This window comes from Aegilops tauschii, chromosome 7 (genome assembly GCF_002575655.3).
Source record: "Aegilops tauschii subsp. strangulata cultivar AL8/78 chromosome 7, Aet v6.0, whole genome shotgun sequence".
NCBI classification, from domain to species: Eukaryota; Viridiplantae; Streptophyta; class Magnoliopsida; order Poales; family Poaceae; genus Aegilops; species Aegilops tauschii.
Genome location: NC_053041.3, coordinates 435241751 through 435258359, shown reverse-complemented (window position 1 = coordinate 435258359; position 16609 = coordinate 435241751). Strand labels below are relative to the sequence as shown.

General features: G+C 43.0%; 2 protein-coding genes across 5 annotated transcripts; both read left to right on the top strand.

The window, feature by feature from the left end:
* Window positions 1-3529: 3529 nt before the first annotated feature.
* Window positions 3530-9447, top strand: LOC109761487 (elongation factor Ts, mitochondrial). Of its 4 annotated transcripts, none has more exons than XM_020320302.3 (9): window positions 3530-3696; window positions 3828-4141; window positions 4235-4407; window positions 5165-5245; window positions 7078-7252; window positions 7843-8027; window positions 8532-8657; window positions 8744-8832; window positions 9093-9447. In XM_020320302.3, exons 2-9 carry the CDS (start codon window positions 3877-3879, stop codon window positions 9139-9141), a joined length of 1143 nt encoding a protein of 380 aa, XP_020175891.1. In that variant the 5' UTR covers window positions 3530-3696; window positions 3828-3876; the 3' UTR covers window positions 9142-9447. The 4 variants fall into 4 exon arrangements, with proteins under 4 accessions (XP_020175891.1, XP_040253318.1, XP_020175892.1 ...); XM_040397384.2 differs by having other exon boundaries at window positions 3531-3696; window positions 3865-4141; window positions 9096-9447; XM_020320303.3 differs by having other exon boundaries at window positions 3531-3696; window positions 3865-4141.
* Window positions 9448-11250: 1803 nt separating this feature from the next.
* On the top strand, window positions 11251-16116 carry LOC109761499 (uncharacterized). Its single transcript, XM_020320315.4, has 4 exons — window positions 11251-11751; window positions 12172-12369; window positions 13073-13156; window positions 15134-16116. Exons 1-4 carry the CDS (start codon window positions 11620-11622, stop codon window positions 15800-15802), a joined length of 1083 nt encoding a protein of 360 aa, XP_020175904.1. The 5' UTR covers window positions 11251-11619; the 3' UTR covers window positions 15803-16116.
* The last annotated feature ends 493 nt before the right edge of the window (window positions 16117-16609 follow it).

The following is a 16609-nucleotide window of genomic DNA, read 5'->3' as shown; positions in this document are numbered from 1 at the left end:
CCAGGAATCTGTAACTTCCAGACCGTCATATAGGACTGGATAGAACACATCCTTGTCCATCAACTCAAGACAGACGTTGTCCATGTTTTTTATAACACGGTACAATCGAAGTCGCTCACATACACAAGCATACACTCACCCATATGAACGTACACACGCATGACGTATCCCTATAAATGCATGCGCGCATACCCTACCCCTATGAGCATATTTGAGAGACTGGGCCGGCATAACATCTTGAGATTTTATGAAGTCACTACATGCGTCTCGCAATCGACGAGTACGTCTCTGCACTGAATGAACATCGCCGGAAGCCTGAAATAAATCCAGGAATAATGCGAGCATCAATGCCAAGTCTAAGACTTGAACCCCGGTGGGCTGAGGATACCAATGTCCTCCTAACATCCAACCACAGGTTGGTTCGCAAGGTTGTCCATGTTGGTGTTCCCATTCTCTATGATATGCTGATCTGATAGAGAAGGTGCCCGATCTGTTGTAGTGCCACGTGAAAAAAATCTTAACAATCATGCACATTTAGTTGTATTTGCAATATACATTGTGCATCGACCAGACCGAAGACGTCACAGATCAATGCTTCATCCCACTGTCCATTATATGGATCTACCAACTCTTCTACTTCTGTCAACATAATTTGACCCCTTGGAGTTATCATCTTATGGTTAGCACTTGAAGGGTTCCACGGGTCCTGCCATATGTTGATCTTCTCATCAGTTCGAAATCTTCAAATAAAACTTCTTTTAAATGTTTAGTTTCCGACAACAATACTTTGCCATGTATGTGGTGAACCATTCTTCGGTTTGGCTTTCAAAACGTCACCATCCGGATAGTATTTTGCACCAAGAACACGTGCATATAATGATTCATTGACATAGTAGGATTAAACCTGTGAAGATCTCTAAATACCATACCTTCCATCTTCTTCGGTACTAAATCCATGACACTTACTACCTCTCTCCCTAAATACAGGACGTTTTTGCAGTTCAAATTAAACCGCAAAAACCTCTTATACTGAGACATAGGGAGTATTTTGGAATGAAGAGAGTAGCTTATCACATATCCCATGTGATGAGAGCATCTCCAATAGAAAATGCAAATTTGGAGATGTAAAACGGGACATGTAATTACATCTCCAAAAAATGCTTTTTACATCTCCAAAAAAGAGGCAACTCTAACAGATGATGTATATTGGAGATGTAAAAGCGCAACTCCAATAGATGATGCAAAATGGAGATGTAAAAGCTGCTGACGACCGCGCGACTGCTGTTCAGCCGCACAAATTGAAATAACACATCTGGGAAACAACTTAAAAGTTTCACATGCCCACAATGTCAAAATATTACATAATTCATCAAATCCACAAGATCAAATGCAACACAAATACAACATAGTTTTGCACAATTCAACAAACAAATAATGAAACTAGCTGGCTCTTTTGCCATGCCATTTCCAATGCTTCTCCATCAAATCCTTCTGAACTTGATCGTGCGCATCGGAGTCTCTAATTTATTGTACACCTTCATGAAACATTTGATTCGCTCCTCTATTCTCAATGGAATAACGCGTATGCCCATCAAATGATAGAAGGTGTAATCTAAATCTTGTCCACGCTCATTCCCAATGATCATGTTATGCATGATCATGTAAGTGGTCATGATATACCAAAGGATTTTTTATCCCAGAACCTAGATGGTCCTTGCACAATAGCAAATTGGGATTGCAAAATCCCAAAAGCCCTCTCAACATCTTTCCTAGCTGCCACTTGTGCATTGTGAAAGATGAGTTATTTCTTACCTTGGGGTTTTGCAATTGGCTTGACAAAAGTACTCCACCTCGGGTAGATCTCATTGGCAAGATAGTACCCATAGTTGTATGTGCAACCATTTGCTTCGAAGGTCACCGGTGGTGCTTCTCCATTTGCTAACTTGGCAAGCGAGGTGACCGGTCGAGCACGTTGATGTCATTGCAAGATCTAGGCATCCCAAAATATGAATGCCAAAACCATGTTTCTTGATCGGCAACGACCTAAAGAATGATGGTGGCATGCTTCCCACGACCCTTGAACTGTCCATGCCATGCTTTTGGGCAATTTTTCCATTAACAATGCATGCAATCGACGGACCCTAGCATACCTGAAAACCCATGAGTTTTGTTCATCTCCAAAAGCCTATGAGTGTCCTGAGCATTGGGTGCTCTCAAGTACTCTGCACCAAACACTTCTACCATAGTCTTTGCAAATTGTTTGACATATAAGATAGAACTGCTCTCTGCCATCGCCAAGTTGTCATCAATGTAGTCTGCCGGAACACCATAGGCCATCATGCGCAAAGCCGCAGTGACCTTCTGTTCGGTGCTATGTCCAAGCAACCCAGCACAATTCCCCTGCTCGAAGGATCGATCATGCAGCTTCACGGAATTGCAAATGTGGATGAACAAGTCGTTGGATATTCTGAACCGGCGTCGGAAGTACCTCTCGGGAAAAACGGGTGGTGAACCAAAATAGTTGCGCATCAACCTCTTGTGCGCCTCAACCCGTTCTCTCCGAATGAACGCACGGCCTTACACGAAACCGTCGTGCTTCAGCTTCTTCCTCTTGTGCATCGCCACTAGCATAGAAACGTCCTCTTCTTCGTTCAAATCAAATTCCTCATCCGACGAGGAATCATCCACGAAAGAGGAGTCGCACGAGATCATCTACAATGCGGAAATCACCGTCGAACTACCTCTCCAACCGAATTATAAAACCCTTCAAGTTTGCTCGTTTTTTTACCTTGGGGGAATTTCGTCGAACACCTTGCTTGCGGGGTGGAAGAAATCGGTCGGCTGCGGGTTGGGCAGCAGTTCGGCAGCGGCAACGGCAACAGCGGTTTGGCAGAGGAAACGGTCGCGGCCCTGCAGAGAAGACGGCGGGAGCTAGGTGCCGTGGGCGACCGGAAGAACGGCGTACGCGGGCGGCCGTCGGGCGGGTGGCGTGGCGCGCCTCTCCTGCCTCCGGCGGTTGGTCTTGGCTAGGAACAAGCCCAACCCGACCACGACCCGCGCCGTGGAAGGCATAACGGAGACCAGCCCGACCACGACCCCCGGCGACCGAAAATGAATCGGCGGCTGCGGGGGACAACCGACGCTAGTACGACGAGGCAGGCAGCGGGGGACAGGCGGGCAGAGTGGCGGCGGCGTCGATTTTGGGCGAATTCAGCGGACGGCGGATTGGGCGGGCAGCGGTCGCGCGGAAGCACACGGAAAGCAGTTAGACGATTGGCGCGCGGTTGCCATTTTTATATCTTCTGTAGGTGGAGATGTAAATTTGCATCGCGAGGTATTGAATTTTACATCTTCGGGAGGTAGAGATGTTGCATCTACATCATCCGTTAAAGTCTTGAAGAGGGAATTTCGGGCCTCAAAGATGTAAAAATTAGTTATTCATTGGAGATGTTCTTAGTATGTGTGGGTGACACACCCAGCAGAGCATCCAGCCTCATCGGTGCTCTCCAAGGTTTTCCATTTTTCCATCCATCCGGATCCAGTAAAGAAAAGGTTTTCTTTTTTCCTTTTTCTGCTCCTGGTTCAACCCCTTACGAAACCCTACCGCGCGCACCCTCCTCTCGGCTCCCAGTCTCCCACCCTCTCTGGCGTTCGGCGGCGGCGGTTGAACGGCGGCCGGCACCGGCGGATCTGCAGGTGGGGCCCAATTCCTCTCTTTCTCCCTGCGCTTGACGCCCTCTCTCCTCTCTGCATCTGGCAGCGGCGGCGCCTAATCGTCTTTTATCCAAAACTGAATTTGGCTGCTGTGATGTGCGTTGCCTGTGTAGTTTTCTGAAGAATTGCGTCTGTCCGCCCTTGTTGCAGAGCAATCCGAGAATGGCTTGGGGTCAGGGTGCTAGAAGGCCCATACTAGGGCTTCTGTCTCGTGCTCAACGACAAGCCGCTCGAGGGTATACTTCTGCAACGTTCGAAACTCATCTGTCGAGCAATCATTTTGCCCAAAATGGCATGATTCGTAGGAGATTTAGCTCTGAGGTGCCTGCTTCGGAGCAAATGAATCTTATTAAACAACTACGCGAAAGAACGTGTGCCCCGATCAAAGATGTCAAAGCTTCGCTAGTCAGTTGCAACTGGGATATTGGTTAGCTCTTCTTTCTTCTCGCTTTAGGCGCAGCTTTGTTGACAAATGTGTTTATTCCCTCCATTCTTACCCCAGTTTGTTGATTTCTTTCAGAGGATGCACAAAAGGATCTAAGGAAAAGAGGGGTGATATCTGCTGCCAAAAAGTCGTCAAGGACTGCTGCTGAAGGTTTGCTAGCTATCGCACAAGATGAGAAAAGGGCTGTTGTGGTCGAGCTAAACTGCGAGACTGACTTTGTGGCAAGAAATGATGTGTTCCAGTATCTGGTCGGTATCACCCTCAGCAACATGATTTGTGTTATCTTAACATATGACTTAGATGTGCAATACTTATGGCACATCTAGATGTGCTTTAGCAAAACTGAATCTTATAATTATACTGAACCATGTAAGAGTGAGAGGCAAGGTCCTTTTAGGTCCATATCCTTAACATAAGTATATGAAAATTAGAAGATGATTTTATTGTAGTTGACATAAGTAGAAATCATTTCTCCATGACTTGAAGAGTATCATTTTAATTTTGGGAAAAGATGGCAATTCGTCTGATTTTAAGATCTCAGACGATTTTAAATTGGGAGTCCGTTTTTTGGACGGTAGAAAATCAAGCGCACATGGTATGGGAGCAGATTGGCAGCTGATTGTTTTTTCGGATGGTAGAAAATCAGGCCCACGTGTCTGGTGTGTGAGGGGAGTTGGATGACGGACCCACCAATTCCCCTTTATAATAGCAGTAGTAAATGTTGTGTCGGACCTTATGTTATATAAAACATAAATAAGAATTTTCTAACCTATATATGATCAGCTTTCTAGTTTTTGTCTGATACTCCAACTTCAAACTCTGTTGTAATTGTATTCTTGAAGTACTCTGTTCATGTCATTTTATATTCTAGGATATTAATAAATTCTGGTATCATATTGGACAAAACACCAGAGTGTACTTAATTAAATGTGTTGATTATTATCTGTGCTCTCACACGGATACAATGTCGATAACCCTTTTTTCCAAAATTTATTTGCCATGCAGGCTTCATCCTTGGCAAAGATGGCTTTGTCAGCACAGGATCCCGGCAAATTGGTTTTTCCTTTTGCTCCTGCATATTTGGAGGTGTGTAATTACCTGTTGGTTAGTTTATTGAACATCTATTGTTTCTATCATCCTCCCCTGCTGAGCAGTTCCAATACATGACATATGGTATTTTGCTTATATCTACCAGTGATGGCTGTAGGCTCGTCACTACCAAATCCAGATTATTAGATTTTAATTGATGGAGTTTCATGTTGATTTATATTCCATTTGAACTGGCTTTATGATCAAATTTGTGTAAAGTGTTATGGCAGGGCCTAATACAATCTAAGCCTTGTGGGCATCAGTTTTTCATTACGTATGGAGTCGGTTTGGTGAATTGCTTGAAGTACTAAAATACCATTGATCAAGAACATGGATATGTCATAGTGTTATGTCGTGACCTAGTATCACTGAAATTTTGTAGATATTGGCAAGAGTTGATATGATAAACTTGACATGGCATCTACTAATGCAACATGAGTGAAAAAGTAGATCATAGTATAAATGAAGGGGTTTGCAACACCAACAGAAGTTCCTGTAATGAAGGTGATGCAGCCTTAGCAGTGCAAGTAAGATTATTTGTGTCCTGCACTGTTGACTTTGTGAATCTATGCCGAGACTAGTTTGTCGTATATTTGATTTGTGATTGGTGAGGAATGGGATGGGTGAATGGCGGTGATGATTTTGAGGGTCATCATATTCAATTATACAGGCAATGCTTGGTGACAAGCATAAAGCATCTGACAACAACAACAACAACAACAACAAAGCCTTTAGTCCCAAACAAGTTGGGGTAGGCTAGAGGTGAAACCCATAAGATCTCGCAACCAACTCATGGCTCTGGCACATGGATAGCAAGCTTCCACGCACCCCTGTCCATAGCTAGCTCTTTGGTGATACTCCAATCCTTCAGGTCTCTCTTAACGGACTCCTCCCATGTCAAATTTGGTCTACCCCGCCCTCTCTTGACATTCTCCGCACGCTTTAGCCGTCCGCTATGCACTGGAGCTTCTGGAGGCCTGCGCTGAATATGCCCAAACCATCTCAGACGATGTTGGACAAGCTTCTCCTCAATTGGTGCTACCCCAACTCTTTCTCAGATATCATCATTCCGGACTCGATCCTTCCTCGTGTGGCCACACATCCATCTCAACATACGCATCTCCGCCACACCTAACTGTTGAACATGTCGCCTTTTAGTCGGCCAACACTCCGCGCCATACAACATTGCGGGTCGAACCGCCGTCCTGTAGAACTTGCCTTTTAGCTTTTGTGGCACTCTCTTGTCACAGAGAATGCCAGAAGCTTGGCGCCACTTCATCCATCCGGCTTTGATTCGATGGTTCACATCTTCATCAATACCCCCATCCTCCTGCAACATTGACCCCAAATACCGAAAGGTGTCCTTCCGAGGTACCACCCGGCCATCAAGGCTAACCTCCTCCTCCTCACATCTAGTAGTACTGAAACCGCACATCATGTACTCGGTTTTAGTTCTACTAAGCCTAAACCCTTTCGATTCCAAGGTTTGTCTCCATAACTCAACTTCCTATTTACCCCCGTCCGACTATCGTCAAAGCATAAAGCATCTGAAACGAAATGAAATTACTTCAGGTGGTTTTGGTTGGATTTCCTGTTTTGCTTATGTTACATTACTTTTGGAACAATTTGGTACCTGTTTCTCAGTTGTAGTGCCTTGCAGTGCCTGCGTCTATTTATCATAGATGGATAGTAAATTTTAGGCTAATAATGTCTGATGATCTATATAAATTGAAGTGTCTGCAATACAGCTGAGATTATTATATGTTTATCTTCCTTTTTTTCTGTTTTTTTCATGTGAGAAACTACTACATTGCTCCTCATCTTTGCAGAACATGAGTATTAACCTAGATCATCCTAAACTCAGTGGTGAAACAACTGTTCAAAATGCTGTTACAGAAGTCGCTGCCATGGTTGGGGAGAATGTAAAACTCAGACGAGGTTTCATGTTGTCCACGACTGGACATGGTGTCGTTTCATCTTATCTGCATACCTGTCCTCAGCCAGGTGCACAGACGTTATTTCAGTTTGTCAAGTTTTATCCAGACCATGTGTCTGCCATTCTTCAGATTTTTTATTTCGTTGGCTAAGTATGATTTTTAAACACCACGAACAATAATTTTCAGCTGGAGCATGTTTGTCTCCTATTTATTCTTATCACCATTTCATTCATTGTAGACAACTGGATATCATATACAGTACTGTGTATTTTGTTCAAAAAAAAATACAGTACTGTGTATTTATTGTATTTGTAGCAGGAGACAGGCCTTAGTGTACTGTTGCAGAACTGTTGGCAGAAACATAGCTGTGCAGCCATACTGCTGATAAATTGCAATTTCAACAACTCTTGAATTTTGTACTAGCAGTACAACATTAAGAAAATGACACTTGATCTAAAACCTGGAAGCCTTGTTTCTGTACTCCTTATATAAATTACACGTTATATTAATCCTACTAATAATCTCTTTCCTAAGATGGCCAAACTCGGTGTTATCATTTGTTCCTGTCAGCACTCTTTTCTTTTTCTCATTTTCTCCTTTCTTTGGATAAACGGCACATTTGCTCGTTCACTTAATTAATGCATTTTCTTGCTTCAGGTTTGGGCCGCATTGCTGGATTGATTACATTAGAAGCAGAAGATAGCAGTGCTTCCCTTGATGCTCTCAAGAGAGTTGGGTCGTCTATCGCAATGCATATTGTTGCAGCAAAACCATTATTCTTATCAAAAGAATTGGTTTCTGCTGCAGCTTTAGAAAATGAACGTGACGTGCTCCGAACTCAGGTATCCTTATTCTGACATTACCTAGAATGATTTACAGTCATATAGTCGTGTGGCTGAGTAGTTGACATCCATCCACTATTATGCAAGAAATGGACATGCACTTGTGTGATAAATGTGTCTATCACAGGCCATCAGCTGGTTCTTAAGTTTTCTACCATTTTGACAGAACAAACAAAACAATTTTACAAAGTAGGGAATGACTAAGGATAAGCAGATGCATGCATCGCCGTAAGATTTTGGATTAAAAGAAAGAAGAAACATGTGTGTTGCGGAGATGAGAAAGATGATGTAACGGGAAGCAGCCTGATCATATCATAAGATTTTTGGATTAGTAATATCGGGAGAGCTGTTTGGTTTAAGTTTTAGAAGTGGGTAGCATTTACACTGCTTATTTCCATGAGTTGAATTAATGTGTTTTATGACATGGATCCTTAATATGAGGGTGAGCTGTGCATGCCAAGTTACTTAAGAAAAGACATGACATACTGCTTTGTAACATGTTAGGCTGAAAGTTCAGGTAAACCCCAAATGGCCATAGAGAAAATGGTGGAGGGCCGATTGAGGAAGTATTTTGAAGATGTCGTGCTTTTGGAGCAAAAATACGTTGTTAATGATAGCACAAACATTAAGGTAAGTTGGCCAACCTTTTCCTTGATGATTTACGGCCGTGAATTGTGATCTCTAATAGCTTTGCTTGTTGGTATCATTCTTTTCAGACTCTGCTGAATGATTTGTCAAAGGAGGTTGGTTCGAAAGTAACAATTGGCAATTTTATCAGAATGGAAGTTGGAGAAGGAATTGAGAGGTACAATTTGTGTCTACTGCCATCTCTAACAACGTTTTTGCTCGACTAATCTCTTTTGTTATGCATACTGACCTCGGTGTCATTAACAATATACATAATACGTTAATTGATGGTCTATCATCCATCCAAAACAAAACTAGATTCAATTTTCTTCAGGCGTCGTTTTTTATGCAAATGGGAAATACAACTTTTTTTCTTACTAGTTCATCTCATTTTGTTTGTTCACTTAACCAGTTACTAACCTCAGCTTTTGTGCTCAGCAGACCTGAGGAAACAGCTAAAAAAGAAGCTATGGCTTGTGCTGCGTAAATTGCGAGCTGAGATGAATCAAATGCATTGGTTCCTTTCTCCTGATAATTAACATGGGCTCTCATCTTTTGTCCAAGGGGATGTTTTTTCTGCAAATGTATAAATGCCCATCAATCAATTAGCTAGATGTTGGCAAACAAGTTAAAGAAACATTGTGGTAAATTGAATCAAACTGAATAATGTACGACTGAAACGAAAGGCCACGCGTGCTGAGACCTGCAAGGCTGCAAATGTTGGGGTTTGCTCGCTATTTGTCTGATTGAACTGCGGTGTGATCGAATAAAGATTGCAATAGCTCAAAGAAAATTTTGTGCATGCTGTTCCGGCGTGTTATACCTTTTGATCTTGTTGGTGGATTGGATATGCGTATTTGACACCATCAGTTGCCATGTACGATTGGACCATCGCCTCCCTTTTGCTGCGTGTCATGTTCCTCTCTGGTTTCCTTGTCTGTAGAGAAACGGTGTCAACCAAAGTGTTGCACCCGCGTTGGTTTGTGAATGCTGGCAGTGTGGCCACACCACAGGAGATGCAAACAAAATGACCCTGCATTGGTGAGTTTTTTAATCTAACCTAGTAAAGGCCCTAAGTAAGGGAAAGAGAAATGACAATCAAAACAATATGTATCTAAATTCTACTTGAAACCGCTGCCATACCTATTGGCATTGCCATGCATATCTCATGATGATGAATGGACAACATCGAGAAGTACCTCCGAAAACATGTAGAGTAACAAGCCATGTTGGATAGATTCCCCCGAATTTAAGTTCTAAGTGAAGACCTTAGATCAAAATGTTAGGGAAATTCTCTTGATAAACACTATTAAATAAACGAAGTGATAAATTCCATCAATAAAGTTGAGGTACAAAACAATAGAAAAATTGCTTCTATAAGTGGAGAAATAATTCAAGCGACGAATCATATGGGAAACAGGGACTTAGCACCGAACCGTCATCTGATATGCTAGTTGAGTTTTATATTGCAATGGATCATGATGATTTCGTTTGTCTAACTAGCTTTGGAGAAATCCGACTAGAATTGTAAAGTTTCTAAAATAATAATGATTTGGCTGAATAGCATGTTGTCAACTACATCCGTAACTAGACAAATTTAAGACAAATAATTTGGGACGGAGGTTGTACTTTGTGGTTATATAATAGAACTCCTCGTCGATAGATGCCATGAATGGTTGTTAGGTCTATATTTGTATTTTTATTAACCATGCCGCAATTACTAATTTACGTGGTTGGTCGCTGTCTTCATCACCAACAATCACATACAGATGCGAACCAACCGGTGGTTGGATGGTTAGAGAGACTGTGGTATCCTCAGCCCACCAGGGTTAAGTCCTGGTGCTCGCACGGTGACTTCGTAAATCTCAAGATGATATGCCGGCTCAGTCTTTCGAAGGTGCTCATAGGGATATGGTGTGCGTGTGTGCGTTCATAGAGGTGAGTGTATGCGCGTGTATATGAGCGCTTGCCTCTATACTGTGGGTGCCATGAAACCTCCAACAAAATCAAAAAAAGTTGGGCATTTGTACCTCAAATCCAACTATCCAATGGTGCATTTTTGTTTGATTAATTATGTTGTCTAGACCATATTCAATGGTCTATATTGTCTTGGTAAATTCTAAACAACAAGTATTTTATCAGAATTAGACACATCGACATGCATGCCACATGGTTAAACAATCTATATTAGCCACGTGGAATTCATAATTAATGGCAATCGTATATGTGTCGCTACACACAATTTTACATAATATACAATCATAAATGTATATAGACATATACAACCAAGAGGAAAGCATGTACCATGTGAAATATGTACATATGGGCAGAGAAGACTACTAGAGTTCGGTGTGCAGACAATGCAAGGTGTAAAATAAAATGGATATTTACAGTGAAAAATGATTTGATAAAAAAGAAGGGAATAATTACACAATTGCGGGGATAGTTATTGCGTGACCAAACAAAATTCTATTTTTTCATATATATATTTTTGGATGGTTTGGATTGATCAGATAAAATCAAACAAAATTTTCATCGGTATAGATTTTTGTTAGGGATATCGGTATAGATATCAACTGCACAGGTGATTGTAAAATGTGTTCCATGACCCAATCTGAAAAAACCGTAATCCGCACATCCTCCCAGGCCCCAGCCCCAGCAGCCCGCGCCTCTCGGCGGCGCTTGCTCCCCGTCGGCGCACTCGCTTCTCCCTGGTTCCTCGGCGCCGCTCGCTCTACCCCTTTGTCTCTGGCGCGCAGCCTCGCTTGCCTTCCCCCTCGTCGCCCTAGCCGGCCGCGGGTGCGCCCGCGCCCCCACCGTTGTTGTGGCCTGCTGGTGCGCCCGCGTCCTGGGCCCCGCCTCGTCGTCACCGGAGTCGCGCTGCGCCGTTCGCCTCCTTGCCTGAGCTCTCGTGCCTTCCTCCTCTCTCCCGCCCTAAATCGGTTCTGCATGTTACCGAATACGCATGTCGTCCACCTCCTGCCTAGCCCCTCCCCCTCTGCGGCTCCCCTGCGGTAGGGTTAGGCTCCCACCTCCCTCCGCCGCCGCCGAGAGGCCATCACTCAGATTTAAGCCTGGCGGGGCTGCTCACACCAAGGTAAGGCGGAAACGACCCCCTGCTCTCGGGTTCAACCGTTTGCCTTTATTTCTGTGTAGCCGGTCGTGTGGTTGTCTGCCGCAACTATTGCAGGCAAGCCTTGTACGAGCATCACAGTGCTCGGCTTTGTGGAGTTTGGGACAAAGGGCTACAGATTTTGCGAGTCGTGTGGGTCAGTTTAGTAATCTTGGTTCCAGATTATATCTGTAGACGAAAGCAACGATGGATTCATTCACTTGGATATGTGTGGTTTATTTGCCAGTTTGATGTATTAAGTTAGGTTTCTAAGCTGCAACATTGCTGCTATCCACCCGGCCAATTTGAATGTCATGCCCATCAATTTGCTTTGTTAGTGTCAAAATGGCATGCTACTTGGGTTAATTTCATTTTCTTTTTCGCGTGCTTGTTGTGTGCATTTAGGGATGGAGGCTGGTTCACATCTCGTGCTTCAGGCAGGAGCAAGACGTCTCAACAACATCTGACGATGGCACCGGCTTCAAATACAATGAGCAGGCGGAGATCTCAGGGGACCCTGACCTGAAGGAGGAAGACTGTGGAAGCCCCAACAGGGATGATCAGAATTATGTAAAGGGAGACTGGTTTGTTAGAACGCATAAGGTTTGTCTGGTTTATTTTCTGCATTCCAGCTACATTGTGTTTGACCAATAGGAATTCCAGATGTAGAATATATTAGTAGGATACTGTAAAATGAAGCATAGTATGTGCAATGCAATAGAAGTAAAGCTACCAGTTTCTAAGTTCAGTTGCTCACTTCAATGCTATTTGAGAGCTTAAGAGATAAGATAGCCAGCAGTCATGTATGAAATCGTGGCATAAAACATTATACACAGATGAAGGAGACATTGTGAATTACTCCGTTATCCAATTTGAGTTCGTAACTTGATCTGTTAAATCCTGGGCACAGTTTTCAAGTTTGTATACTGAACCGCTTTGCTTCTGCCAGTATTAATCGGCCTGTTAACAAGATTAGTTGTTGCACATGATTGGTTTCTTACCAATATGGACATGTGCTTTTCTCTGTCTGTGTTTTGCCAGTCAATGTGTGGACCGAAGAAAAATAGCTATCATTGTTTTTTTTCCTATACTACCGTGGGATTTGCAGTTATTTGGTAGAATACTTATCATCTTATTGTTAATATACTTTGAAAATTAGTTTCTAACTCTCATTGGATATTTGATCGGTTCAGGTGCTCATATTTTGTTTAGTGCCAATTGGCTAGATATTGATGTTAGTCCTTTTCATTGTTAAGACTTCAATTTTCTCTTGTGAGTCAATGAAAATTCTGAATTTGTCTCCCAGATAAAGGAAAATCTACGGGAAACAATATCCAGATTTTGGAATGAGCGCTGGGCAGTACCTTGGACTGGACAAACAATTACCCAGGTTAGTTCTCAACTTATTCTGTTATGTTCCTATATTAGTTTTGGTTTTGTCGGACATTGGTTTTGCTAATTCATCAGATATCATCTGGATATCCTAAGGGACATGCGTAGGGGCCAGATATTGTTTTTCTTGTGTTGTAATTTGTCCTGTACGACACGGGCAAATCAATAGTAAATCTGATCTAAAAGATGCCGAACCCATGTGATTACTTCTTTTGGATATGGTATGCGACCAGACAGATATTAATATGCCCTCATGTGTCCACCTAGGATTTTTATACTCTTGAGGAAGTCTTATAAGTTACAACAAGGCACTTTGCACTACCATAATGTTCTGTTTTTTTTTTGAATTGCTCAAAGCTCAGCTCCCATGTGGGACATGTGCTATGCACCCGCCTAGAATTTTGCTGCCGCCTCATATAAAGTGTCTTGAGTGTGGTTTTTCTGCACCCCAGCTCGGTGCACCCCCTCTACACCCACGCAAGAAAACATACCAAAAGATTTTGACAAAATCTAAAAGTTTGTGGGAATGATCATCAACAAATGTTAGAGTGGCTTGCAAAGTTTGGTGGTCAAATGACATCCGAGGAGCTCTGTACAAAAAAACAACAAGATTACTCAAAAGGTTTTAGACTTGGTAGAACTAAAACCGAGTACATGAGTTGCGGTTTCAGTACTACTAGGCACGAGGAGGAGGAGGGGGAGGTTAGCCTTGATGGGCAGGTGGTGCCTCAGAAGAACACCTTTCGATATTTGTGGTCAATGCTGCAGAAGGATGGGGATATCGATGAAGATGTGAACCATCTAATCAAAGCCAGATGGATGAAGTGGTGCCAAGCTTCTGGCATTCTCTGTGACAAGAGGAGTGCCACAAAAGCTAAGAGGCAAGTTCTTATAGGATGGCGGTTCGACCCGCAATGTTGTATGGCGCTGAGTGTTGGCCAACTAAAAGGCGACATGTTTAACATTTAGGTGTGGCGGAGATGCGCATGTTGAGGTGGATGTGTGGCCACACAAGGAAGGACCGAGTCCGGAATGATGATATACGAGATAGAGTTGGGGTAGCACTGAATGAAGAGAAGCTTGTCCAACATCGTCTGAGATGGTTTGGGCATATTCAGTGCAGGTCTCCAGAAGCGCCAGTGCATAGCGGATGGCTAAAGCGTGCTGATAATGTGAAGAGAGGTCGGGGTAGACCGAACTTGACATGGGAGGAGTCTGTAAAGAAAGATCTGAAAGACTGGAGTATCACCAGAGAACTAGCCATGGACAGGGGTGCGTGGAGGCTTGCTATCCATGTGCCAGAACCATGAGTTGGTTGTGAGATCTTACGTGTTTCACCTCTAGCCTACCCCAACTTGTTTGGAACTAAAGGCTTTGTTGTTGTTGTTGTTGTTGTACTCAAAATGACTCAAAATGTATGTGCATTGTTTGATCAGAATTTGTAATTTTGTCTTTTTTGTACAGAGCTTCTTGGATGTCATTTGACCACCAAACATTACAAGCTTTGTTGATGATCATTCCCACAAAGTTTTAGATTTTTTCAAAATGTTTTGGTATGTTTTCTTGCGTGGGTGTAGCGGGGGTGCACCGAACTGGGGCTCAGCCACTACTTTCCCAAAAGGTCTTATAGGGATATGGGACAACACAGCAAGCATTACATATTAATAATGTCACTCACTTTAGACTTCTAACTCTAGTGTGGAACTAAAGTCACAACCACAACTCCCCAGGGGCCACTCCAAACAGGCTGGGTATAAACAATATGTTTTCCTTTTAAATAAAATAAGTTATGACGCATGTGCTAGCATATTATGTATATAATGGAAATGAATGGATGCCGCTGGGAATATGTTGGTTATTTGGTTCTCTTGCTAAAGTTACCAGTTAAACGGGGAATGTTGATTGGTATAATGGTCTCTTAGCAGTTTGCATGGATTTGGTATTAAGAGAATCTGGTTATACTTTTTGAAAACAGGTCATGTTTTTGTGGATCGCGACATTTTGGCTTGTGGGTTCCTGGATAGTGCCATTCTTGGCTCATGCTGCTGGCTTTAGCAAGGAAACATTGACGCACAGAGGCCAAGCATTATATAGCCTTGTGACGGACATAACTGAAGGCCTTGCTGGGATTGCTATCCTTCACCAGTGCCTTGGTAGATTCCGTCCCCTTCCTCCAGGCTGGTTTGAGTTCAAATTGAAGGGCAAATGGCATTGGGATGTAGCGTTGGGGTGCCTGTTATTCCCACTGGTGAATTTGCTCTCTCACATCAACATCAGCTTAGTTCATATGTCATCAGGGCCAGTCGCCGGGGTATCCAGTGTAGAGCAATCCATTGTGGCCCGTGACCCGGTGGCAATGGCCTTGTATGCTGTGGTAGTCACTGTATGTGCACCTATGTGGGAAGAGATTGTGTTCCGTGGTTTCCTCCTCCCATCTCTAACGCGATACATGCCTCTTCCATGGTCGATCCTGCTAAGTGCCGTGGCATTTGCGCTGGCGCACTTCAACGTGCAAAGGGTGTTGCCGTTGATATTTCTCGGGGTTGTGATGGGAGGTGTCTTTGCTAGATCACGCAACCTATTGGCATCGACGGTGCTTCATAGCCTTTGGAACGGTTTTGTATTCCTGGATTTGATGAAGTGAGGTATGACGCTATTGTTGTGCAGCTTTCGATATCTCCTGTGGAGTTTCCTCCAACCTTTGTGTTCTCATTTTGCATGGAGTAGAGAAGCTAACAAACGGATGTTCAGTGGAGATTAGACAAAAGACAGTTTTTTCAAAGATTTTTGTATAGGGTCAGAAGATAGCTATAGGACTTGTGCCCACAAGCATGTTTCTTACTCATGTAAATTATATACGCGTGAGAATAATTGCCTCATCGTGTATAGAATCACCCATTCATATGTATTGTGTATTTTATTCTTGATTATGTGCTCTGAAATATAAATTCCTTGGTATATCTTGTCCAATGCTATTTCAGATAGCATGATGGAACATGTTTGTTTGTAAGGTACGGGCCTATTCGATTCAAGGGAATCTGATGAGTTAAGAATCATTGTCTCACGATTTTTAGCTCTGGAGTTTGTTTCGCTTTCAGGACTGAAACCATATGAATTGTTGCTGTGAGCTAGTTTGTACCAATATACAGTGGCAGAGCCAGCCGATTTATAGAGCTGGGCAAAGTCTGACTACTATCACTTGGACTAGCATTTGCTCATGGAATCAGCTAGCTAAACAATAAACCAAAATAAAAATAAAATTATCGAGTCTGTTCTTATGGAATTATTTCCCTTTTTCCTACGGTAACGATGGCAAACAACCGGTCTGAAGAAAAGATGAATCCTGCACTTCTTCACGCCTTCGTGTTGACAACCAGTTCCTACGTTTTTTCTGCTTGCTCCGTTAGGAAAGAGAGAGCCTCCGTTAAAAAAATTGCACAAGACTCAGCTG